Source organism: Candoia aspera, chromosome 2 (assembly GCF_035149785.1).
Source record: "Candoia aspera isolate rCanAsp1 chromosome 2, rCanAsp1.hap2, whole genome shotgun sequence".
NCBI lineage: Eukaryota > Metazoa > Chordata > Lepidosauria > Squamata > Boidae > Candoia > Candoia aspera.
In genome coordinates, this window is record NC_086154.1 from 168,123,208 (window position 1) to 168,150,722 (window position 27,515).

The following is a 27,515-nucleotide window of genomic DNA, read 5'->3' on the forward strand; positions in this document are numbered from 1 at the left end:
GAAAGCCCTCTGTTTGCAATCTGTCTCGGTAATCTGATGGGTATCTTCCAGGAATGGAATTTCACAAATATTCCTTCTAAGTATACCAACTATCAAAGCAAGGCAGCCTATTGTAGGTAGCCCCTTAGATAACTTGTTCTGGTATAAGCCTGTCTCCTACCCATCCCTCGCAAGCTTTGCTCTCCTGCTCAAAGAACGAACTCTCTTAGAGGTCTAGAGTCCTGACATTGGAGATAGACATGCCTTCATTACTTCATGGCTGAAGGGGAGGCAATGGAAAGTGTGCTAGGCAAGGAATTCTGGTTCTTTCAAAAGCCAGATCTGGTCTTCAGATGACAGCCCACCATTTGGTCCTCCTAATTACTCTGGACTGTAACTTGCTCTGTAGCGTTGCCAGTGACGGGGCAGAGTGCTGTCAGAGACCGAACCTAATCCATCTCTCTGTGTTGCAAGGACTGGCAGTTCACTAAAAATCCTTGCACCTGTTTATGTACTAGAATTGTTTTTGTCTTTTAAAAGCATATGCAAAACAGTAGGATTTATCTGGAATTCAAATTAGGTTTTTGCTCAGATATATTCTGCAGGTATTTGAACATTAACAAAAATTAACATCAGCTGGACATAAACTTTTCCCTGGGATCACCCCAGCATGTTGATGATGGCAACAAAGTTTTTTCCCCACTGCAGTACCATTGTTCTGAGGGCCTTTTTTCAATTTAGAACCTGGGAAAAAGAGAGTTCTTCTTCAATGCCCAGAGAGAGTAAGATCCTACAAAACAAATATCCAGACAAAGAAAACCCAAACCACCCAAAGAAACATCCCACACAAGGTTTACCAATTGCTCTTGCCCAAGGCTGGGGGAGGAGTCAGATTTTAAGGGCTCATTTAAATTGGATCAGGGCGGGGACCATATGAATTTCTGGGAGAACATTGCCCTCTGGAGAGGGCAGAGAAGGCCTGCTTTCTGGGTCTATTCAGATGACAGCCTTATTGATAGAACCTGAAACACGCTAACTCTGCCCCGGTGGTCTTTTAAATAACCAAGCTCTGTGCCATGATGGGACTTATAACCAGCACCTAGAACTACAGCTCATGAGGCAATGTGGTATGCGCATAACTGCCCATGCTGCTGTGTTCTGGATCAACTGCAGCTTCCTAGTAGTCTTTAAGAGCAGCCCCGTGGAGAACCCAGTGCAATAATCCAAACATGAGGTGACCAAAGCATGAGTAACTGTGCTGGGGACCTCTAGGTCTAGTTATGGGTACAATTGGCACACTAGGCAAATTTGTGCAAAGGCCTTCTGGGCCACAGTTTGCCACCTGCTCCTCTACAGGAACTGTGCTCAACAAGGCCCTGAAATTGCACACACGTCCTGAAGGGGGCACTGCAACCCCATTCAGTACTAAAGGTGAAATTTCCAGAGCTGGGTGGTCCAAATACCCAGAACCTTGTCAGGGTTGAGCTTGAGCCTGTTTCTCCCCATCCATACTCACATAACATCCAGACACTGGAGCAAAAGCTTGACAGCATCATCTGGTCAACCCAGGGTAAAGATGTATTAATTGGGTATGATCAGCATACTGATGGTACCTGACCCCAAACTGACAAATAAGTTCATCCAGCAGCCTCATGCTGATGCTAAATGGATGTGTGTGACAGAGTATTAAGCCCTGAGGCACTGCACCATCAGGGATCTCTGACTCAACCTCTCCCCCTGCCAGCACCTACTGAAGCCAATCACAGAGAATGGAGAACCATCACACCACGTCTTGTACTCTTAATCCCCATAGAAGATCCAGAAGAATACAACGTTTGATAGTACTGAAAGCTGCTGAGAGATTAGGGAGAACCAGAATGGTTGTACCACCCCTGTGCTGATTCTACCAGAGGTTATCAACAAGTGTGACAAATGCTGTCTCTGCTATATTCCAATCTGAAACTTCACCGTAAAGGGTTTCCTCTGGGATCCTCTGAAGCAGTAATCTGACCATCTTCTCAACAATCTTTTCTAAAAGGGGATGTTCAGAGGCTGGATGAAAGTTGCTCAGAAGTGTTGGGTCCAGTAGGAGGCAAATCTTTATAAAGGTTGACTCTAGACTGCATGACTCCAGTAAACATTTGTAAAAAATGAATTGAACTATTTTTGGGCAGTTGGGTTTTTGATGATCTTGCATACACACACAGAGAAACTGATCCTTTAAGAGGCTTCTTCTGAAATTGCATGGAAGAATGGATCAAACAGCACACTGTGCATTCCTTAAGGCTGAAATGGGATGTGATGACAAGTTGCAATCTCTAGGAATTGAATACAAAGCTGATTAATGGACTCACAAAATGGCTAATGTTTGTAAAACCATTAATGTTTGGGGGAGAAGAAAAGGCCATCCAAAACCTTTGTGCCAGGGAATCAAAAGGAGGCAAGCAACCTGCTGTTACGAAGGCCAGCTGCCAAAAATCAAAACAAACAAATATAGATCAGCTCGGTTCACATATCACATTAACCCATATACTTTAGTTACTAAATTATAATAGCTAGCTTCACCTATCATATTTAAGCCAAAATCAACCAAACCATATTAAGGCTTAGCATGATCCACGAACTCATCAATAGTTGGAAAGCCAATTCCTGTCCTATAACGATGGCCGCAAACGGTTAGGGACCAGATCAAACACTAGAACCAGCTAGTTCAAGCTTCCACTTACGACACGCTACATTGACCACCACTGTTCCATAGCTTTTTGATTGCAGTTTTATTTGTGTAAATACAATGTGCAAATGCCTCTCATGTATTAAACCCTTAGATTTCTATAGGTATTAGAAATCTTAAGTTATACAGTTGAGTCTTTGACTAGTAGTCAACATAAAGTACACTTACAACTATATAATATTAAAAGTATCATGCATATTATGGAAGTGGTTAATAATTAAAGCAGGTCCACCCATTTGCTAGTTTCTCACCCATTCTCTAAGAGCACTGCCACCTAAGTCTTGTCCAAGGAATTTATATAAATTATCTCTGATGAAGACACTAGATCTCCTCAATATTCATTTTTGATAGTAAAGAGCTAACATACTTTATGCATTTTCCTGTTTCATGGATTCTCCTGCCGAAGATTCAACAGGAGAAAAGGGTCCAACTACCCATGACAGAGGAGTGCTTTTAGTTACATATTCCATGACTTCATACATAGCCTCCTGGGCTTGGTTAATCTTCTCTGAGGTCTCTTTCAGGACACCACTGGGAAGCTCCTGGAAGGATGTGGCACTAGAGATGACAGCTTGTAGCTCTTTCAAATCATACTGAGCCTTTTGGACTTTTTGTTGAAGATGTTCAGGAAGGCCCTGCATGTTAGCCAAGAGTTTCTGGCAGACCTCCTGCATCTGCTGTGCAACGTTGTGGGATGTGGCTAGGGCATGGGATTCCATCTGTTATAAAAAAAGATGTTAACTGCAATGTTCATTATATATGAGATTATCTGAAGGGAGACAGAGATATTCAGGGCAAATGAGTACTCTGGCTTATGCATGGAGGCACCATTGTTTATTGTTGCTCCCTTGATTTCAGTCATACAGTACATGCCATCTGGAGGTGACAGAATTCAAATGTTCCCTCCTTTTCTTTCTCATATAATTTTGTGTGTGTTCTGAAAAGGATCTTTGAGCCAGCATTTCATCTGGGCTTTTTCATACATCTTGAGAAAAACATCAAATCTTTCTTTTAGTGACTGGGTTTAAATTTTGCATAAAGACATGGTTTAATAATGGTTTACTGAAAAAACTATAATTGGCTAGGTTTACCCAGTATGGCAAGCCACAGACCACTGTCAAGGCATTATGGCTTTTTAAAAAAAATCTGTTCAATCGTGTATGATTCTCAGAGGCTGCCTGGACAACTTCCTGCAGTTTTCTTGGCAAGTTTTTTCAGAAGTGGTTTGCCCTTGCCTGCTTCCTAGGGCTGCGAGAGAGTGACTGCCGAAAGTCACCCAACTGGCTTTGTGCCCAAGGTGGGACTAGAACTCCCAGTCTCCAGGTTTCTAGCCCGGTGCCTTAACTATTACAACAAACTAGCTCTAGTGGCTGAATTACTAACATATTAAGCCACACTAAACAATAATTCATATCTATGTTTTGCAACCCTAACCATTTATTTATTTAACAAATTTATACAGTCACCCATCTCACAGAATATGACTCTGGGTGGCGTACATTATAGCTGATAAACCATAGTTTATGAGTGACATGTCCTGGCTTGTTGAATAATGGTTAGAATATGGCTTAGTATGCTACATGAATCAAATAACTATGGCTCTTTCCAGGAAGCTCATATAGCTTCCTGTCCTTGACCAAATCCTCATTTGCATCTAACTGTTGTTGGGGGTATCTAACATAGATACCCCCAACAACCATTTTTTCTGCTATGTCTTCACAACCATGTCTTCAACTCATCCCCAGCCCATTACTGAGGCAGTCTGAAGCTGTTCCTGTGTTAAAACAGTGTTTTCTCTAATCTCAACATATTTTTTGCCAACAATATAATGTGACATACTTCACTAACCATTCTCTTGATGTCACAGTCATATGTCCCCTAGGGCATGGGATCAGCCCAGTTCCTATTGGCCACCATAAGATAGTGTAGGCAGGCGCCCTCCCCTCCAACCTCTGGGCATTGTCGTCAAAGGCCACTCTGATTTGGGAAGAGGGTTTTCAAACTGGACTCTCAGCCTCTACACCCACCAGGTGCCTAGGCCAATCCCCAGCCTGAAGACTTATCTTAGACACAGCCCAACTAACAGATAAGTTCTGGATGGGGCTGTGCATGGTGCACTGGAAGAGACACTCTATGGTACTGTGCAACTGTTCTCTGGCACCAGTTCTCCCCTTCTCCTCCACTTCTCTCAGCCCAGGGATCAGTGCCAGGGCTGGGAGAGGGTGGCAAGACAAGAGGGGAGGTGATTCTTCCAAAGCCCCCAGATCTTCAGTCTCATGGAGCTGTAAGATCAGACTTGACAGCTAAAGAGCCTCTTCTTGCCAGTCTCCTGCCTCCTCTCCTAGCTTGGGCAGGTGATTCCCCAGCTGGGGGAGTTGGCAGGTGAAGAGGAGGAGTGGGCCCAGCCATCTATCGAAACCATTGCAAATCATAGCAGTACTGTGACTAGCAGATGTGTTTGCCACTTCCTAGGGACATGGGGGAGTGGGAGGGGAGCGCAAGGCAGGTTTCCTGCAACGGACATTATGTCATTATCCTTCAGTGGCGAGCTAGAACAGAGGTGATGGAGACTGGTAATGGACATAGCAAAATCTACCCTTTTCTGCTGGTTCACAGATGGGTGGAAGGCACTGAAACAGGGCTGTGGCAAAGAGCCCGAACGATTGCTTAGAAGTACCGTATAGGAAATTGTTTAACAGAGGGACATGATATCAGCTCTTCTTGCTTAGTATTTGTTTAGGTGATTAGCAATGGGTCTCCAAAGTTTACTTGGAGATAAAGGGTGAGTTGTGGAGCATCAGGCACAAAATAATATTTGCGTCTTCACTGAGCGAAGGCCCTTCCCTATTTTCTTGTACCTTCAAAAGATGTAGCATTGTCATGCTGACATACCTACCTCTGCCTGACTTGCTTCACTGCTCTGACCCTGCTCAGGTTGACTTTTGTACCATTCCTTCCACATCTGGTACACTTTTTCTTGACCTTGGTGAACTTTCTGATCCAACATCTCCTTCGTATATTTCAGCTACAATAAAGTAAAAAAAAAAATATATATATCTATATATCTATATCTATATATCATGCACTGCAAGTCTAGTGTTGCGTTTGGCACCATAACCACAGCTTCATCTTACTGGCCAGAACTATTCATTCCCTGCTGTACTCAGATTACCTTCAAACAGTTATCCAGCATTTTGTCGCAATCGGCACAGCAAAAATGTCTTAATCAAGTTTATTCAGGAAGCACTACACTACCTTTGTACATGATCTGTGCAAAGCGTACCATCAGCTGTGCATTTTTCTTCACTACAAAACTGCCGCAGGCTGTGACATTAGCATTAATAAGCAGGGTCCCTGTTTTGGCCTGGGATCCTCAGAGGGCATTGCTAGTGGTGCTCTAACACGAACAGAAAAGGTATGGCCAATGTTTTGGGGACTTTTTTTACATTTGGGAAGAGGACTAAAGGAAGAGATTGGAGCCTCAAGCCTTGCAGAGGTTTAAGGCATCCATCTCACCCGGGGTCAGAGATTTCCTTCCACTAACCTAAGGTCTCTTAGAATACCTTTCTTTACAGTAGTGGAATACACAAAAACAGCCTCAACTTGGTATCCTACAAGTATGCTCTACCACATCTCTCATCATCTCCCAGACATGGCCAGATTGGAAAAGCTGGAAAATGTATTCAACCATTTTTGGAGGAGCCCTTCCAAAGCTTCTAACAATACTCCAACTCTACTCGTAGAAGCCAAATGGGACACAGCACAGAACTCAAAACATCAGGATATATTAAGGTTGCATGAAGAGTTCCAAGCAGCCAATTATGCTGGAGTTAGATTAACAAACAAGACTGAACTCATTTTCAGCATTGCTTTCTTAATCAAAATGTCACCTGCCTGGATTTGCCATTCATTCTTCCTGGTGATTACTCTGCTGCACTCACTGAGGAACAGAGCATACTTTTAAGTCACTGCACTAAATATTGTTGTAAGGCTTCTTGTTCAAAAGGAGGGCACTTTCTGCAATCAAAATGCAATTCCAAAATCATAAGATTCATTTTCTTGCTTCATATCCAAAATAGCCATGCCAAGTGGAGATGATGCTCTAGAATTGCAATCTAGCAGGCACCAAATTGGGGAAGGCTGATGTAGATTATCCTATATACTAATGAAAATCTTGAACCCATGTGAAGTCAAGAAGGAAGTACCTATGTACAAAACATTAGCAGGTTTGCTAGAATACAGAAAATATTCATATTTTCCCCCTTAAGAATAAAATATAGGCACAACCTAATGCATTCTGAACCTGGTCAATGGAAGATGTAGGTCAGTGTTTCACAACCTTCGGAACTTTGTGATGTGTGGACTTCAATTTCTAGAATTCTTAACGATGGCCATGCTGGCTGGGAGTTGAAGTCCACACATCTTCAAAGTTGCCAAGGTTAGGAAACACTGCTATAGGTAGATGGTTGAGCAAGAGTAGGAAGTGTGTGTGAGAGAGACAGTGCAAAATTCTGAAAAGGGGCACAGCTGGCAGACTACCTGGTTATCTTTAACATATCATATATTGTGCAAAACCCTCTTTTTTTTAGAGCAAACCCAAATCCACTCAACAACTGAATTCAGCAATTGAATTCAAACCCAAATCTACTCAACAATTGAATCAGGCAGTTCATTAGCCTTTTACTGGACACTAAAGGTAGAACAGGACCCGAGCATTTGAACATAGACATGTTCCTACAAAGGGGTAGTTATTAGAGTTAGATAACTAACCATCATTCATCATCAGCCCAATATATTTTAAGAGTTTTGCTATGTACGTTGTGTGTCAGTTTCTTCACTAACAGACCTGTGAACCTGTAAGTTACTCTATGGAAGCTTTCTGGCTCCAGTCCTTGGCTGAATCAATCTCCCTGGGCTCAGCTACTTGGACTGTTTGCTAAAGGGACCATTCATTATCTTACATGCTCCAACAAGGATGCTTTCTCTCCCCCAAGGTCCAGCTATTCACCCTCTGTCATTTCCCAAGCACAACATGGAATACCTCAGTTTCTTACCAAGTAAATGATCTGTTCAAGCTGGAACAATGCCTGCTGTGCACTTTGCTTGATCAACTGCACCTTTGCCAGGGAATGCTGATAGGCTCGGCTACGGAGCTTGGTTGACAAGGAACCCAGACGCATGTAGTAGCTTTGCTCTTCTCTCTGCTTCTCAAGAGGGGCTACTCCAGAGCCTTCAAGGCTGGCCGAGGCTGCAATGGCAGCTAAACAAAACAACTAGATCAAAAATGTCCCCCTCTTGCAGCACCAGAACTGATGTCAATAGTAGCCACTTTATTCCTCAAACAAATCCCTCTTGATTAAGCTTCTGGGAAATCTTGGCTACACTTATAACTAAAATGGGCTTCAACCCCTCTCCCCCATTGTTACAATAGTTAACAACTGGGGGAGAGAAGTGGCTATTTTAGGGCATATACTATAATTTTCAGGTACTTTTCACTGCAAGCAATTATGGTCAGGAGCCACAAAAAAGGGCCCGGGAAGCTCCTCTTCCCTGCCCCTGCACAAAGCCATACTAGGTTTTTAGCATAGTATGTTGTGTTAACCCAGCCTCGATGGCACGTAAAAACAAGGTCCATGGCTTGGCAGGTCATGTGAAACTCAATTAGGATTTGTGAAACACACACTGGCAGAGTGCAACATGCACATTTCATAAATCTGCACCAGGCTCCACATCAGTCATCTGCAACACTTCAGGGTAGTGTTTCTCAACCTTGGCAACTTTAAGATGTGTGAACTCCAACTCCCAGAATTCCCTAGCCGGCATGCTGGCTGGGGAATTCTGAGAGTTTGGGTCCATACATCTTAAAGTTGCCAAGGTTGAGAAACACTGCTTAAGGGTGATCTCTCTAGAGACAGAGTGGAGCAAAGTATTTCATTTTTGGTGACCTTACACCAACCTGTCCTGGCCTTGTACTTTTCAGATTTGTTGAACTTGCAAATCCCAACATTCTAGACTGAAAGGGCAGAACCCTCTGCTCTTACTCATTGGACCAAGGAAAAAGGCCAACTATTTCTCCTGCTCAAGAACACCAGCAGAGGGAAATCAGCCGGGCCTGATCTACATGAGGACTACTATTTTATTTTGGCTCTGAAGAACTCTCTCCCCCTTTCCCCTCCACTCTCCTTCTCTAGCAGCTATTTTTTGTTTTGTTTGTTTAAAGGGGCAGACATGCCCATGTCTTTCATTTACATTGCATTAGGAGACAGTAATAGTCTGAAAAGTTGAATACAGATATGTTAAATAAATCCTGTGCTCCCACAATCACAGCAAGGTATTAGAAGTTACAGATAACCTTTCACCTAGCCTTCAACTTTATCTTTGCATGTGACTCAGAAATAAAATCAGCTGTAAGGAGGAGGGTCAGTTGGAAAGAGGAACAAACGAGGAGGAGGGATTTAGAAGAAAAATTGTAAGAATGGTAGGCCTGTAATTGGTTTGCTAGACTGTAACTTAATTTTAAAAAAAGTCTTAAAATGAAATTTGTTCAGGAGCATATGAAAGAATTGTATGCCTGGAACTGATTCTTAGAATACTTACTTAGTTCTTCTATTCTGCAATGAAGTTAATTTTTCCACACCTCTAGCTTTTCCCATTGGTCTTCGTACAACTGACTGAGAGCACCCAGCTTCTCTTACAACTTTGCATCTTCTCCCCTGTCCATTCTCTCTACTTCCTATCAATGCTCTAGACTGCAGGTGATTTGGGAGAAAGACCTATCTTCTTCTGAGGATGCAATATAATTCAGCAGCTTTATCCTAAGTGAGATCATTCAGTTCCTCTGTACTGACTAGGATCACACCCATTGGGCTTGGGTTAAGCCATGGTCAATTGTGGTTTGTTGAATAAGTCACAATAGCTGGCTTCACATATCATCCTAAGTCAAAACCAAGCAAACATCCTTATGGTTTAGCATACTCACTGACCAGCAAGGGCTCTCCAGGCAAGGGTTTTTCCTTACCAAAATTAAAAGCTCCCAATTTTAAGAAAAACGAGCTAAAAATATTATATTCTACCTATAATTTTTATAAACAAGTAGTCTGTTGAGTATATCTCCCAGTGCTTACTTCTGACATATTTCCAATATTTTATAGCTTCATTATGCCAGATACCATATTCTTGGTCTACACCAGTGTTTCTCAACCTTGAGAACTTTAAGATGTGTGGACTTCAACTCCCAGAATTCCCTAGCCAGCCATGGTGGCTGGAGAATTCTGGGTGTTGAAATTCATACATCTTAAAGTTCCCAAGGCTGAGAACCTCTGGTCTACACTTTTCCCAGCCCAGTACCCTTTAGGGGTTTAGGCTTTATCTAAGGAATAGGTATTTAGAGGTCCAACTCACTAGAACATGGATAACCAAGAGGGAGATGCGTGTTCTTACCTAACTCTTCATCTGTGATTGGGAGAAAGTGCTCTAGTAAGTCCTCAGATTTTTCTATCACCTTATCAACACCACTGGCCACCATCTGCCCCACACCAACTTTCGTCACAGTGTTCACAGCACTCTTCACCTCCTCCATGCTTTCCATGGCAGATTCAATGGCTACATCTATCATGTTTGACACAATATCCTTTGCTTTGGTGACTTTGGTATAAGCAGAATCCTTGACACTGGTAATAAGGTCTTTGGTATTTGAGACTACCTGGGGAAGAAAAAAAAATCCAAGAACAGAAGATATCACAGCTGAAGAATGGTGAAAATCAACAGAACCAAGGACCAGCACATATAAAAATTTGGGTTATTTCTAGTTCTCGAGTCTAATTTGGATTAGATTTGCTACATTTGTTTTTTCTGCAGCAATTATTTTTTTAACAACAACAACAACAAATATGCACAAAAGGACCATTACTGAGGAATGTACTGAGAAATGGCTTGGGGTAAGCAAGGAAACAAAAATATCAAAGAACAAACGTTCATATATGTGCCATATAGCCCCAAATCCTACTAAATGGTTTCTAAATCTAGAACTCAATTACACTGCTAATAGGCTAGGTAAAGGTAAAGGTTCCCATTTAGCCGTGTCTGACACTAGGGGGCGGTGCTCATCTCTGTTTCATGGCAGAAGAGCCAATGTTGTCCGAAGACACATCCGTGGTCACGTGGCCAGCATGAGAGTCATGGAATGCTGTTACCTTCCCGCTGAAGTGGTAACTATTTATCTACCCACATTTGCATGCTTTCAAATTGCTAATAGGCTAGTACTACAATAAAACCCACCAAACTTGAGGAGCTGTTTTGCATTTTTAGAAAGCACCAAGAACATTACAAAATGCTTGCTGGAGGAGCCCTGCTAGTCACAAAATTTGGAAAACAAAGGATTTAAAGGAGGAGGGAGAAAAGAGTGAGAATATGCTTCCTTTTCACAGGAAGGAAAGGCTGGTTGGCATTTCAACATGGCCTGGCAGGTACAGCATCTGATGATAGCAACTGTGTCTGAAAGCCAGGCTTATGAAGCTGATTGCTTACCTCTTGTACTGTTTACAGCAGAGGTAGGCAATTCGTGGCCTTCCAAGTTTTGCTGAATTACAGTGCCCAGCATCCTTCACATCACATGTCCCAGGGATGTTGGGAATTGTAGTTCAGTGAAATCTAGAATACCACATGTTGCTTTCATGAGTCTACCCAGATTGGTAGCATATTAAGGAAGATAAGGTCAAGTGATTACCTCTCCCACTGTCTGATGCATAACAGGAAATGTCTCTTGTAGCTTGTCAAGACTCCTACAGGCATAGTTATTCGCTGCAGCAACTGTAAATAATATTAAAGAACAGTTTGATCACTTATAAGATGCCCAGTTATGGTCCACAATTGGATGTTGTGTTTAGGAAAAGTTTCCTGTATTTGGGGTTTATTGCTACTTAGCAATCCAAAAAGCAAATATTTTGTGCCACACTGCCATGACAGTAAAGGGAAGTGATCACATGAAAGTGAGACTACATTGCTATGTATTCATTTAGGTGTCAGAAAATTCACTCTCATATGGATAAACACAAATAGCACATCAAAAGGGAAGGGGGGCTGTGTGCACGCCCTCCTCCATGCATACTATTTGAGTTTGCTTACCCTGAAGCCATTGTTCTTTCTTTTAAATGCAGCTTTGCTTCTTATATCCTCTTGACCACTAGCTGCATTAGAAAAGATGCAGCTTTCCCTTGATTGGAAAATTGGTAATTTTAGGTGTTTCCCTTTTTCCTATGGGATTTCCCTTTCTTCATACTCCTTTCCCCCCGCAAGGAAAGCTCATAAATGTAGGCTTTCTATGATACCATGTAACTTCCTCAGTAAACTTCACTTGTCCTTTTAAATTTTAAACATCTCTCCCTAAATTCTCTTAGGCTTGGTTCCATCCCCAAATGCATAGTCTGCTAAATATGGATCCCAGTGAATGAACTGAAGGAGACCAACCAGGATTATCTCAATATCAAAGCTTACATTTCAGAAGATCATTCTTAGAAAGCTCCTAAAAAGATGTCCTATACAGAATCAGACTGCCTACCTCGCTTACTGCAGTTTGTAAGACTTGATGGCTCATCAAAAAGTTTGCAAAATGGCAAAACCTATTTGAAAAAAATTGTTTTGAGGGTTCTTTCTTTCTGTGCTACAAAGGATAGACATAAATACATGATAAAATTTCTAGCACCCTCATTAAGTCAGAGAGCAACCTGTAGCCTCAAATACTTCAGTTCTTTCCCAAAGGAGATATTCACACACCAGAAAGGAGATATTCACACTCAGTGAAAGATCTTAAACCTAGTTCATCTGCTGGGCAGTTCAAGAGGACCTTAATTCTAGGTAAGTTCTCTACTTTCGAGAACTCAACATAGGAAAAGCTCTAGTTTCTCTTGGATTTCTAGCTAAATTGCAAGATATACACATAGGCTTAATGCTGATTCAGATCAGCTATTTCGCTGTTCAGGTATTTGTTGAAGTGGGAGAGGAAGACTCTTGGAAGATGTGGACAAAAAGCTGTTCAGTGGCTGGCTCCACACATCATGCCAAGCCATGGCTTACATAACCATGGTCTACTAAATAAGTTACTGATTCATATATTATATTGAACTATAAAGAAAATTACATCTTGAATTAGTGTGATGTGCCAAGCAGTCAGTGCATTTGTAGCTAGCTGCTGCAAGCCTGTTGGTCACCTCCCCACACTTGCCTAGAATTGAATCTTAAAGAGGAAATATCTGGGTGCAGGGAAGGCAAAACTATATTGGGTTTAGATAAGATAGTGTGTCTTAAGTTTGAAAAAAACTTTGAAAACTCAGCTTCACTTCCTAGGCTTTGCCCTAAAGAACCTTTGGCATCTAAGCCAGCCTTTTCTTACCTTCAGAATCCCCAGTTGCTGTTGGACTACAAGTCCCATATTCCCTACTCAATGGCTTACAGCATCTCAAGAGCCACGCATTGGGAAACCAAGCCCAAAGGACAAACCTGGCATGGAAGGAAATAGTGTTCTGTATACTTTGGAGTGGGCCTACCAGCTATGACTAATTACTTACTCTGAGGTTCAAATATATTCAGAAGAGGCTCTGCAGTGCTTGCTGCTGAAGTAGCAATGTTCTTCATGCCTGCCTCTGCCATCTCAAGGACTGCTTGGAGAGCTGGATGGGAATTCCTGGCAGAAGTATAGGTAGACGAAACCATCTCATAGGTAGAGCTGACCAATGGCAGATCAGCAACCCTTCTGATGACACACTAAGAAACAAGAAAACACAGAGTCACCATCTTGCTGGATCCCAGAAGATGCTCTAGATTGCCGAATTCCAATCAGATCACCTATTCACGAAAGAGAGTTGTCAATGGAGCTATGATTCATGCTGGTAGGTAAAACCACGTAGATAGTAGTTTGATACTGCTGAACTCTAGATTGTTTCTCAGCCAGAACATTTCTATTATAAACTTAAAAACAGCACAACCCTCCAATGCAACAATGCTGTCAGCAAGTTGGTCTTCTTTAAGAGCCACAAAAGCTTTCCTTGGCATTTTATTAAGTTCTTTGATAGCTTTACTGGGACTAAAATGGGAGCCGACGTACCTTTGAATTTTTTAAAAAAAGGATACAGATCAGAAGACCCATGTTGGGGTCTACCCACCCATGTATAGTTTGGCCCTTGGATACTACCATTGCTTCTTTCAGTCTGGAACAGTAACAGGGCATAATTGTCCACCTACCTGGTCTTCATGTTCTGTTTTTTCAGGGCTTACAGACTTTGCCTCTTCTCCAGGAGAAGACATGATGATGAGAAAGAAGAACCACCACTACAGAGAGTCAAGATCCAATTCAACCTTCTCACTAACACATCCAGTTACATTACACACAATTTAAGCAGTTATTGCAGTAGAAGTAAGGCTAGCTAAACAAATGAACCCTACCCTAAATTTAAGGAATGTTTATTCCAAGCTTGATCTATTAACACTATGAGGGCATCTAGAGATCTCAGAGTATGGCTTTAGAGGTGAGGGCAAAGAGTTTCCTTCCATTATAGCACAGCTGAATTCACAAAACATGCTTTGCTGTACCGTAATGTGATTTGCTTGGTTTTGGTTTATAAGCTACAGTTTATTATTGTACATTTTGCCAACTAGCTAACTGTGGTTTGTATATTCAAGTAGCTTTACATGATCATGAACCTGTGATTTACAAGTTAACAGTTCAGGCTTCTGATAAGAGCTCTCTATCATCTATAGAGAGGAGGAAAGAAAAAGCAGTGATCCTACACACTTCTGGGACAACCCACTTCCAAGAATGCCACCCTCAACAGAACATAACTATTTATAGAATCAGGATTGAGATATTGATCAGCTTAATATAATGCAACTCCTTTCCACACAGTAATAGGTGGCATTTCTGTACATAATTTACAAGTGTATGCATTTCATTGCAGTTTTAAACTCAAATTGGGAAATACCTTTATTGGGGTCAGTTAACTCTGGCACAGGTAGAGTTTCTCTCCAGCAGAACGTGGATGACCAAAAGGTCCTTCCCTTGCCACTATTTTTTATTTTTATTTATTAGATTTATATTACCACCCCTCTCCCCCAAAGGGAGAGCAAAGAATCACAGAGAATGCTAAAACTTGCATATACTGGGTTGATAACTGGGTTAACCTAAACTGGTATTTCTGCTTTGCCTTAGGGGCATTTTCCATGCAGATTAACTAAGTTGTTCAGGAATGCTAAAACCAAAACAGCTTCACCCTTCCAATTTTAAAGACCATGTCTTCTTCCTTTCCACAGATGGAAACTAAAGCTCTTCTAAGGAATAGAGATTTGTCATCCTGGGGTTCTTGCGATTGCAATTCCCCAGCTATTTATTTATTTATTTGATTTCTATAGCCGCTCATCTCAGCAAGTGACTCTGGGCAGTTTACAACAATTAAACTATAAAACAGTTTAAACAATTACAGTTAAAACATGTAAAACATAGCTAGCTATGTTAGCCTAATCAAGGAAGGCCAATAAAGTTGGGCGTGGCTGTGCTGGTTTCTCAGAGCAAAGCCAACAAAAGAAACTCAGTCACAGCATTTCAAGGTGGAGCCAAAGATTTCTGCAAACAAGCCAAAGACAAAAAACACTGGGGCAAAACCGGATAGGGTCCCTTTTAAGAAGCTTGGTTAAACTAAATTTTGGGGAAGTACCCGTTGTCTCAAGGTATAGCAGAGGTAAGTTGTGCAGGATCTTTGCAGTTACATTATAGCACAACATAACATTATCCAAACTACACGAGGCCAGGATTCTACATCTGACAAAAGTCAATAAAATATTTTTGCAAAACCTAAAGGCAGGGCATAAGAACAATAAACCTCTTCCCCTAAGCCCCAGCATTTGGTATTCAGAAGTATCTAGAGGCATTCACTGCCTCTGAATCAGGAATTTCGATTCAGCTATCAAGGCTGTCAGACTAACAGTTTGCAAAAATGTTTCAGTTTTGCTTTTCAGAATCATATTTAAAAAAACAAAGACTTGTATACAACTTTAAACCACAGTTCAGACACAACATAGCAGCTTAAGTTAGCTATACCTATACTCATACATACCTCAAAGCCAACTATAGACCTACTTCCAGCCTCTGGGGTCTTATATACCATGAATGCAGAGGCGGGCTATCATTGACAGACTGTTGCGAAAAGCAATCAGAAGCGTTCTGCACTGCTGAATGGAAGATAGGGTAATTATGTCAGGTATTCTTCAATGAAAGGTAATGGCTGCAATCTTATACTGTACCCCATTTACAACCCATGATCAGGCTAAAAGTTATGGGAACTGGAGTGCAAAAATCAAGAAGACCCGATGTTGGAAAAGTAGCTTTAAATTCACAGTGATCATATATCCTTTATTATAAAGCCAGTCTATTTCAGAATGCTGTCCGTTAGATTTATTTAATTATTTAGTATTTGGATTTTGCTCTTGAATTTTCCTTTGTAAAGCAGTTATACACAGAAATAATTGAATTCTTGTATCCTCATGATCTTCTTTCAGATTTGCCCCCTTTTCAGGTTTGCCCTTTATTTTTTCCAAGAAAATATGGTCACTGTATGTAAATTAGAAAAAAGGTAGCAATTTTCTCTTTTGACCTCTGTATGTCCCCTTTTCTTACCACCTGTCTTAAAACATACCTGAAGCCATTTACCGTATCTGCAAAGTGCATCTCCTGTGTAATAGCGAATGTATATGCACTTGTCACTCATAGCCATGATAACTATTTAGTTTCTGATTCATTTGCAGCTCTCTGGCTCTGACGATCAATTATAATTCTGTGGAATTGCTTTCATACAGATAAAGTAGTTCACAGACTGTTACTGCCTCTAGTGAGAGAAAGCTGGCAATGAACAGAGGAAGTTCATTTTAATGAACTGTCATTAAATTGAGATTTTAATGCTTATGTTGGAGCTGGATTTTATGGTAAACTGCCCAGAGTCCCTCTTTTGGGGGAGATGGGTGGTAATTAAATCTGAATAATAAATAAATAAAATATAAGGTAATTCTCCTCTGCAGTTCAAAATGTTAGCAAACGTCCGCCATGCTTTGCAGTGTTGTGCCCTGTAGTGCTATAAATCATTTAGGTGCATAGCCCAAGGGACTGAGGTCCTTCCTAAATCATCCATTATTGAAAAATTGGTGTAACAAATGAGTTGCTAGAGGTGAATAATTGACTTAGCTAAAAGCAGGACTGGCCCATCCTGTTGCTTATTCCTAATGAGGCTTCTGAGCAAAAGAATGTTTTGCTGATGATTGCCTTCACAGAGCTTGCTTGCTTGCTTGCTTGCTTCCTTCTTGAACAGCAAACATTCAACAGGGGAAGCTTGCCTCATCCCTGTACGCTGTCTATTTGCTGATTACTTAACTGTTTATAGTTCAGCATTTCTAACTGAAAAAAAGGTGACGTTTCTGAATTAGTGTGAATTTAGAAAGACCCCCTTTTTTCAGTTGGGAAACTTTTTTCAACTATGGAATGAATAAGTAGTGCTGTGCTTTATGCTGCTGCTGTTCTTGAGTTCTTCCTGGTGGGCCAGCCGATTAGGGTGGCCAAATATTAAAAAGAAAAAAAGTCAGCTCCTGCATCTTTAATACTTGTGTAGAAGCCAGAGCTGCAGCTTGTAGAATAAGTTCACATCTGCTGAGATTCATCCCTCTGTTCCCTCTTCTGCAAACCTATTCACACTGTTCAAGCTTTCTTCTTGCTAATATCTGACTATCCTAGTGGAAAGTGACTTAGAAATGTCTGCTACTTTGTTTGACTGTGGCAGTTTGCAGCTTTGAGCCCCTAAGTGAGGAGGGATAGGTACTGCAATACATGGGCTGTCTATGAGTGAGAAAGCTGAGCGTCCATTGTTTGTGCTTCTATTCGTTGCTTTAATGTTTTGCAGCTTATTTATCATTGCCCTTTGTGTTCTATTTCTCTACAAGTTCTTTGTTCCCTTGTGTATTCTCAAGGGTTGTATTTCACAGGAATAGTTGTTTTTTTTGAGCGACTTCTTGACTGACTGAAAGAAAGCCTAGCTTATCTGGAGAGGGGTAAATTGGGGGAGTTTGCTTTAAGGCTTAACCAAGTCTTGACATGGTGTGCTGCTGTCAGCAAGCTTCAAAGAAAGTAAATGGGTGACAGCATTCTCAATGCACTTTAGCCATTTTAATTTATTTCCAGTTACTATTCATGGTATTGCTTTGTCTTAGCAAGTCCAAAATATCTGCAAAACTGTCTTCTTTCCCCCTAACTTGCACATTTGTTGAGATCATCAGCTGAAACTTTTGTTCAAAGTTTTGGGTGGCACCCAGCCATAAAAAGTCCTATTCAGCCATACTTATCGGGGGCCATTTTGCTATCTTTTAGATACTAAGTAAAATGTGTTCCTTTCCCCAAATATACAATGGGATTTAATAAATGATGTTCAATCCACACTTAGGTTTTTCCTCACTGCTGAGTTGAAGTACCCTTTACCCATCCTTGAACTGGCAGAAAATTACTACTGTCTTGAAATTCTTACATATTGCTGATCCCTATCAAGCCTCTGTTTTGACTTGCTGCAGAATGGTGCTGTCCTGATTCTGCATGTGCAGTGCAGAATAAACAAAATGATTGAACAACTTTGCCGTTTTTTCTTTTGTGTACCAGTGAGAAAAAGATTGCCAATCACAGCAGGAATGGGGAGGGTCTGGCTACAAGATGGTTTTCAGTGGAGTCCTTGGTGCTCTCTGAGCTTGGTTGTTTGCTTGCAGACATTTCATTACCCAATTAGGTATCATCAGTGTGAGTGACTGTGGGGTTTATTTATTTATTTATTTGATTTCTATAGCCGCCCATCTCAACAAGTGACTCTGTGCGGCTTACAACAATAAAACCATATAACGGTTAAAACAATTATAATTAAAACAGTTAAAATATAAGATAAATACAAAATAAATATATATGGCTGCCAAGTGAGCAATGCATAGATATTAATACAGCCAAGAGACAGGACCATCCACACGCTCGAGGCCCCAGGCCCAGGCACAAAGCCAGGTCTTTACGGCCTTACAAAAGGCCAACAGGGTCGGGGACATCCTAAATTCTGGAGGGAGGATGTTCCAGAGGGCGGGCACTACGGAGGAGAAGGCACGCCTTCTGGGGTTTGCATCCTGTTTATTTACAGTAGCTGGCCCTGCCAGTGTTGGGGGGGGGGGGCTGGTTTTCTCCCTGGTAGTTCCTTGATTAGGGTTTTGTTTTCTGCTTGATTGTTTGCCTGGTGTTAATCCCTGAGTGTTGACTGCTGGAGAGAATGGGTTCTGGTCTTTTTGTTTCCTTCTTAGCTTTTTTATTGTGTCTTTTGAATGGTGTGTAAATATAGTTTATTTCTCTGTGCCTATTGATGGCTGAGTTGTCTGGATGCCAAGCTTCCAGGAGTTCCCTAGCATTTTCGGATTGGCTTGGCCTAGGATGCCCACAGTTTCCCAGTTGAAGCTGTGGCTGAGTCTGTCCATGTCTTGTGAGATTAAGGAGTTTTCATCATTTCTTCTGACTGCTGGTCGGTGTTCATGGATGTGCTGTGCTAGTCTTCTGCCTGTGTGTCCTACATAGTGGTTGTTGCAGTCCTTATACTGTATGATGTTGTAGATGACTCCTGTTTTTTTTTCTTCTTGGGCTACTGGGTCTTTTGGTTTACTTAAGATGCTTTGGAGGGCTTTAGTTGGTTTGTGTGCTATAGTTATGCTGTGTGGTTGTAAGAGTCTGTTGGTTGTTTCTGAGATGTTTTGGATGTGTGGTAGTGTAATCCTCTTCATAGCTTCTGTTGCTTGTGCTGTAGTGGCTTGAATGGTCAGGCACTTTTTGATAAAGTTGCGTGGGTATCCATTTTGCTAGAATACATTGTATAGGCAGACTGTTTCCTTTTCCTGGTGTTCCGGGTTGCTGCAGTGTGTAAGTGCTTGTCTGAATAATGATCTTACATGGTTCCTCTTGTGGGAGGTTGGGTTGTTACATTTGTAATGGAGCACTTGGTTAGTGTGGATTGTTTTTTGATAGACTTGTGTTTCTAATTTGCCATCATTTCCTCTGCTGAAGAGGATATCCAGGAAGGGTAGCATATTGTTGTTCTTCTTCCCTTGTGAATTTTATTCCTTTGAAGGTGTTGTTGATAGTTTCATGTGTCTTCTCTAATTGTTCTTTTTTTATTATGATGCGTCATATTCACTGTTTCAATGTGCACTGTACATCCTAACGTTTCCCATGCCATGGCGCTGACGCGCGTTTCTGTTTGGGAGGGAGCTGCTGTGAAACCTTGTACCAAGCTCTGTATCTGTGTTCATTACAATGGAATGTGTTTGGGTTATGTTCTCTGTTCAAGGACTTTTCCCGCAGACCATCAGAAGCTGTTAGGAGCACCTGGGATTGTGAGCTTGGGAAGATTCTATGGGGGGAGGGATCTCATTTGTACCGAGGGTTTTTAGTTTGCATTTGGTGCGCTTTTATCATTCTCAGCTTTCTCTGTGATCCTGCATACTATTCTTTAATAAATCAGATATCTTTGAATTCCTGCTCATGAGTCTGAGAGTGTTTTAGAATAGGCATTCATTACATGATGAAGGTGTCTTCTACGTATCAGATCCATACTTTTGGTTTTATGTGTGGGAGTGTCATGACCTCGTTGCAAGGAACAAAGAGCCTCACAACGTGGATCATGATCATTAAGGAAAAGGGGAAGAAGATAATCAAACCAGGGATTAACACAAGCACCCAAAGGCACCCACACCCATGGGCCCATAAACAACTGAAAGGAGAGACGTCAGAGGAGTGAAGATAAGGAGCACATGGTGCCCCGGAGGACACAACCGTCGCAGGGAGACAAAGAGGACACCGGGGAAAACGCCCAAGCAGCCATCAAGGGTCCCATCAAGAGGGATCGGGGTATTGAGGGGTGGGGAAGCCCGGGGCAATACAGGAGGGTATAAAAGGGGCACCCCCACACTACCTACCCCGTTCCCGTTTTTCGTTCTGTCAGCTATCATTCCAATAAACCAGAAATCCTTAATACCCATTAAGTGAGTCTGTGTCTTATTGCGAAGCGAGGCTGGCCTTGACATAAAAACGGGAACCCCAAAAATTTTTTTTCCACCTGGTACCTATCCAACAAGCTTGTGAGGGACCCAGCCAGGCATGGAGAACCAGGAACCGAGGAGGCGCAACCCTTCGGCGCCCGGCGACGAAGCCCCGCTCTCGCAGGGCGGGATGCAGCTGAGGTCCGGGCGATGCAACGCCCCGGTAAGTATGGGACCCAGCTGGGGGGAAGCAGCGGGGGAGGGACCCACCCCGGCGCCCCGGAGCCCGCGAGGCACCGGGGGCGAGACGAGGGGACCCTCTCCAAGCCCGCAGGCAACCCCGGAGGAAGCGCGAGACGAACCGCCACCTTGGGCGCTTGAAGGCGAGGGCGCGCCTAGCACCGCGGCGGGAACGAGGGACGATCCGTCCTCTACCACGGCCAACGGCGAGGGCGAGCGGAGCGGCGAACACCTCGGCGGGAAGCCGGGGACGGCGGAGAGGCTCGACGCGTTGGAGGAAGGGATGCAGGCGGTGCGGCAGATGCTCCAACAGCTGACGGCGGCACAGGGACTCTGCGGCGGAGGCGGCGCAGAGGCACCCCCGGACGAAAGGCGGCAGGGCGAGCGGGGCGGCGGTGACGGCGGAACCCGACCCAAGGAGCCCAACCGACGACCGGAGGTGCACCGGGATGCGAGACGGGGTGGAGACCCAGCGGACGGCGGCGACCACGGCGGGACCCGACCCCAGGAGGCCACCCAACGATCGGAGGCGCGCCTGGACGTGAGACGGCGGGACAACCTCGGCGGCGGCGGCGCCCGGCCCCAGGAGCCCACCCCACGACGGGAGACGCACCAAGCTGAGAGGCGGAGGGACGAACCGGCGGGCGGCGACGGCGGAGCCTGGATCCAGGAGCCCGACCGAGGGAGAACACCCCGCCCTCCCCCCCGAGCGACGGGACGACGACCTTGCGAGGAGACCCAGAGAGAGGCACCAATGCCGCAAGAGAACCGGAGACACCCCGACCCGCCGCAGCTCCCGCAGAGCCCGAGGCACGACGTAGAGGGGGCCAGGAGCCAGACCAGGACACCCGCCAAGGACTTTGGCATAAAGTTCGATGGGGACCCCTCGAAACTCTCCTTTTTTTTGACTAACGCGAGGTACTACCTCGAAGAATGGGGTCCCTGCTTCAGAACTGAGCGGGGCAAAATCAATGCCCTGGCCATAAAATTAAAAGGGCGGGCCGCCGATTGGTACGTCCAATTGTGCCAATCAGGCGCCCGGGCGCTGCAGGACAGCACTGAATTCCTGCAGGCACTGGAACGGCACTTCAGGGACCCCCTGGAGCAAGAAAAGGCGAAAAGGGCGCTAGAGACACTCAGACAAAGCCCGCGCTCCGTGGCAGAGTATGCCATGGAGTTCCAAGCCCTAGCCGGAAAAGTGGACACTTGGTCTCAATCGACACTGATTGAGAAGTTCAAACACGGACTCAACTTAAATGTCCTCCGGTGGGCACTCGGCCGCGACAACCCCAGCTCCCTCATGGGTTGGATCCAGCTGGCAGCAGAAGCGGAGAACGCTCACGACACGTTCCTCCACGCAAGGAGGGAAACGCAGCAGATGGAGACAGCGAGACCCCCATGCACCAGCGCAAGGCAGGTGAGGGCGAGACCCCAACCCTGGAAGGAGGAACGGGACAGACGCTTCGCTAAAGGGCAATGTTTCACGTGCGGCAGGGAAGATCACAAAGCAGCCGCATGCCCCAAAACGACGCCCAGAGAGAGCCCAAGGAGGGCACAAACAGCACCAACCCCAGCGCCAAGAAAGCGACCAGCAGCGAAGGGGGAGTACCGACGCAGACACGTCCCCTACAGTTCAGAGGAGGAGGAAAGCAACCCCGATGAGGCGGCGGGAAACGACAACCACCTGGCCTAAGGGGCGCCGAAGGACAGGTGGAGGACACTGACAGGCGCTTCGACAAAGGGGTGAGTGAGGAATGCCCCACCCTCTACGTCCGTGTCACCCTCACCCATCGAAATAAAACCGAAAAGGTCTGGGCACTCATTGATTCGGGTTGCTCCAAAAGCCTCATGCACCCTGACCTGGCAGCCGCACTCGACCTCCGCTGCTATCCACTTCAGCACCACCTGGTGTTCTCGCAGCTCGATGGATCTGCAGCGGGAGGGGGCCCGGTCACCCAATACACCGGAGAAACCGCGCTACGGCTCGGCAGCCACGAGGAAAAATTGGCTTTCATCGTGGCACCGGTGGGGCAACCCCGACTCATACTGGGGATCCCATGGCTCGTGCAGCAAAACCCAGTCATCAACTGGAGAACCAGAGAGATTAAGTTTGCTGACGGGCGTTACCAAGCACCTTCAGGGAACAGGTTTCCCCGAGCAGCCATGGGGGGGGCGACGACGACTGCGGAACACAGAGGGACAGCACTGCCAGAGGGACTGCCAACCAAATACGGGGATTTCGCCGACGTTTTTGGCGAGAAAGAGGTGGACAAACTCCCCCCCCACAGAAAGACGGACTGCACCATTGAACTGGTCCCGGGGGTACCCCTACCCAAACCAAAAATATATGCTATGACCCAGCGAGAGCTAGCTGCATTAAGGGACTTCATAGACAAAAATCTGGCGAGAGGTTTTATCGAGCCAGCAAACTCTCCAGTGGGAGCGCCAGTCCTCTTTCGCGAGAAAAAGGACGGGTCATTGAGGCTCTGTACAGACTACCGCGGATTAAACGCAGCAAGCATTTCAAATAAATACCCCTTACCCTTAATAAAGGACATTTTGTCCCACCTGGTAAAGGGTAAGGTATTCTCCAAACTGGACATAAGGGAAGCCTACTACTGCATACGGATACGGGAGGGGGATGAGTGGAAGACTGCTTTCAATTGCCCATTGGGGGCGTTTCAATATAAAGTACTCCCATTCGGATTGGCAGGAGCACCGGGGGTATTCATGCAGTTAATTAATGAGGTCCTGCGTGACCACCTTTTTAAGGGGGTTTTGGTTTACCTGGATGATGTATTGATCTACACAGAAACAGAACGTGAGCACGAACGCTTGGTAAAGGACGTGCTCAAGAAACTTCGCAAGGCAGAGCTGTTTGTTAAGCTCTCCAAGTGCGAGTTTCACAAAAAACAAATTGACTACCTAGGGTATAGGATTTCTGCTAAAGGGATAGAAATGGACCCCAGCAAGGTCCAAGCCATCCTGGCGTGGGAACGCCCACGCACGAGGAGACAGCTGCAAAGCCTCCTGGGATTCACTAATTTCTACAGGGGGTTCACGCCCAGGCTGGCAGAGACTATTTTGCCCCTAACTAACCTGCTAAAGACTAAGGGCTTGGGGGACACGCGCAAATCGAGGAACCCAGGGGCGCTACTGAATTGGACAGCTGACTGTCAAACGGCATTCGAGAGACTGAAAACCCTCTTCACAGCTGAGCCAGTGTTACAACACCCCGACCCCACCAAGCCTTTTGTGGTGCAGGCAGATGCCTCCGACTTTTCCATCGGAGCCATCCTGCTCCAAAAGGGCTCCGACAACCACCTAAAGCCCTGCGCCTACCTTTCCCGCAAATTCTCCGAAACGGAGCGGAGATGGCACGTATGGGAAAAGGAGGCGTTTGCAGTGAAGACAGCCTTGGAAACGTGGCGACACCTGCTGGAGGGGGCCTCCTGCCCCTTTGAGGTCTGGACGGACCACAAGAACCTGGAGGCACTCAGCACGCCAAAACGGCTCAGCCCGAAGCAGGTGCGATGGGCTCAGTTTTTCAGCCGGTTCAATTTCACGCTGAAATTCATACCGGGCAAGAAAAACTTCTTGGCAGACGCCCTTTCCCGACGGCCACAGGACGACACGCAAGCCTCCAACATCGTGGGAACAGTATGGACCGAGAAACAGCTCGGCTGCCCAGCTGTCACGCGGAGCCAGACAAGGAATCAGCGCATGCCAGCACGAACGGCGGGGAGCGATCGGAGCCGACGCTCAATTTCACCGAACTGGCAACAAAGACTCACACAAGCACTACAGCAAGATACATGGTTGCAGAATAACCAACAACATGTATCTTTCAAAGACAACATCGCCTGGAAAGAGAAAGCCTTGTACGTGCCCGAATCACTGCGGGGGGAAATCTTACACAGAGCGCACGATGACAAATCTGCAGGGCATTTTGGGTTTGTAAAAACCCTCCACCTAACGAGGAGGCAATTTTGGTGGCCAAACCTCAGAAAGGACGTAAAAGACTACGTAGCCAACTGCCCCATATGTGCCACCACCAAACGGAAAGGAGGGAAACCCCACGGGCTGCTACAGGCGGTAGCCAGCCCCTCCCGGCCATGGGAAGAAATTTCCATGGATTTCATTGTGGACCTCCCACCCAGCCAAAGAAAAACTGTGATATGGGTGGTAAAAGACTATTTCTCGAAACAAGCACACTTCATCCCGTGCGCGACTATCCCCTCCGCACAACAGCTGGCACGTTTATTCCTAACACACATATACAGGATCCACGGCGCCCCCTACAGGTTGGTGACCGACAGAGGCACACAATTCACGTCAAAGTTTTGGCGGGAATTTTTAAAACTAATCGGAACCAAGCAAGCACTGTCCACTGCGTGGCATCCACACACGGACGGATCTACAGAGATCCTAAACTCAACACTTGAACAGTTCCTGAGGGCATTCATAAATTATCAACAGGACAACTGGGTAGACCTACTACCTTTTGCAGAGGTGGCCTATAATAACGCGGTACACCAGAGCACTGGCCACACCCCTTTTAAGATGGTCTATGGAAGGGACTTTGTACCGATACCAGAATTGCCGCAACCTGAAACCCTGCCCTGCTCACCAGACGATTGGGCGGCACAGCTGGCAACAACCTGGCCAATCATCTAAACGGCCCTAGCAGACGCACAAACAACGTACAAAAAATATGCGGACAACCACAGGGCGGAGGCACCGAACTACAAAGTGGGAGATAGAGTCTACCTCTCCACTAAGTTCATAAAGACCTCGCAACCCTCGAAGAAATTGGCACCGAAATTCATTGGACCTTTTAAAATCATACAGGTAATCAACCCAGTTACTTTCAAACTGGAACTGCCTTACAATTTGAGACGGGTCCACCCAGTGTTTCACTGTGCACTACTGAAGCCAACGAGCACATCCAAATGGCATACGGAAGAACCTCCACCCCCACCCATAATGATAGACAACCAACAACATTTTGAAGTAAAAGAAATACTGGACTCAAGAAAGCAAAGAGGAACACTACAATACCTTGTGAGATGGAAACATTTCTCACATCCAGAGTGGGTCCAGGCACGACACGTCATGGCTAGACAACTAACAAGACAGTTCCATGAGGCATACCCGGAGAAACCAGCACCATAGAACATCTTTGGGGGGGCAGCATGTCATGACCTCGTTGCAAGGCACAAAGAGCCTCACAACGTGGATCATGATCATTAAGGAAAAGGGGAAGAAGATAATCAAACCAGGGATTAACACAAGCACCCAAAGGCACCCACACCCATGGGCCCATAAACAACTGAAAGGAGAGACATCAGAGGAGTGAAGATAAGGAGCACATGGTGCCCCGGAGGACACAACCGTCGCAGGGAGACAAAGAGGACACCGGGGAAAACGCCCAAGCAGCCATCAAGGGTCCCATCAAGAGGGATCGGGGTATTGAGGGGTGGGGAAGCCCGGGGCAATACAGGAGGGTATAAAAGGGGCACCCCCACACTACCTACCCCGTTCCCGTTTTTCGTTCTGTCAGCTATCATTCCAATAAACCAGAAATCCTTAATACCCATTAAGTGAGTCTGTGTCTTATTGCGAAGCGAGGCTGGCCTTGACAGGGAGTGCTAGAGTTTCTAGGCGCTGCATTATGGTCTCTACTATGAGTCCTGAGAGTGGTGATCCCGTGGGTGTTCCTCTGATTTGTTGGTACAACTAGAGAAGAAGCAACTAGAGAAGACTCATGTGTAACGGTTGCCTATTCCAATAAAAGGAGTCTCATCAGTAATTACTAGAGAAAACTGATTTATTGAATGAATAGTATGCAGGATCACAGAGAAAGCTGAGAATGAGCAAAAGCGCGCCAAATACAAACTAAAAAAGCCTTGCTCCCGTTGCGAACCCTCCCCTCAGGCTAGCATAGCAACCACCCACCCCAGATGCTAGCAACCGTTAGAATCGGCCTGAGAAAGTAACCTTGAACAGCAGAGATAACCCAAACATACATTCCAGAAGATCACAAGTCAGCACAAAGGAAATTTACCAGCGTGGCCAGGCAGGCACGCAAATGCAGACATGACATGTGAAACGTTACGAGGAACCATAAACATCGGAACGGGAACATGACACCATGAAACAATCAACATCTTCAAAGGAATAAGCTGGGTCACAAGCAACATTGCCAGGACACATTTGTGCTCTGGTTAGATGCAAGTGGGAAAAGACCTGCAACGTGGGAATGTTGTCTTTGCCTGCAGTTACAGTGGGTATGAGCTGGTGAATTAACGGATCACTATGCAGTGGAAAACACTGATAACTCTCAAATAATGTTTATATTCTTCCCTTTCTAGAGGATTCCTCTTCATTTTAGCAGAATAAGAATAAATATCCAGCTATAGTTGGTGCATATTATTCTTCAGTTGTTTTTCCTGATCTTTAAATAATAGAAGCCACTCCCTGGACAGTA

The 27,515-nt window shown here is 44.8% G+C and overlaps 1 protein-coding gene across 1 annotated transcript; it reads right to left on the minus strand.

Annotated features, from left to right (window-relative positions):
• Positions 1-2,963: 2,963 nt before the first annotated feature.
• LOC134490174 (perilipin-3-like) lies at positions 2,964-16,467 on the minus strand. Its single transcript, XM_063293064.1, has 7 exons — positions 16,390-16,467; positions 13,273-13,468; positions 11,436-11,518; positions 10,151-10,412; positions 7,765-7,970; positions 5,607-5,735; positions 2,964-3,429 (listed from the first exon to the last, which is right to left on the minus strand). Exons 1-7 carry the CDS (start codon positions 16,465-16,467, stop codon positions 3,079-3,081), a joined length of 1,305 nt encoding a protein of 434 aa, XP_063149134.1. The 3' UTR covers positions 2,964-3,078.
• Between the last annotated feature and the right edge of the window lie 11,048 nt (positions 16,468-27,515).

Excerpts from the sequence above, each read along its gene's own strand:
- LOC134490174 (XM_063293064.1), bottom strand. The coding sequence starts at position 16,467 with ATGGCTATGAGTGACAAGTGCATATACATTCGCTATTACACAGGAGAT. Across the intron at positions 11,519-13,272 it reads GAATATATTTGAACCTCAGA|TTGCTGCAGCGAATAACTAT; the intron begins GTAAGTAATTAG and ends TATTATTTACAG. Across the intron at positions 10,413-11,435 it reads TGCATCAGACAGTGGGAGAG|GTAGTCTCAAATACCAAAGA; the intron begins GTAATCACTTGA and ends TTTCTTCCCCAG.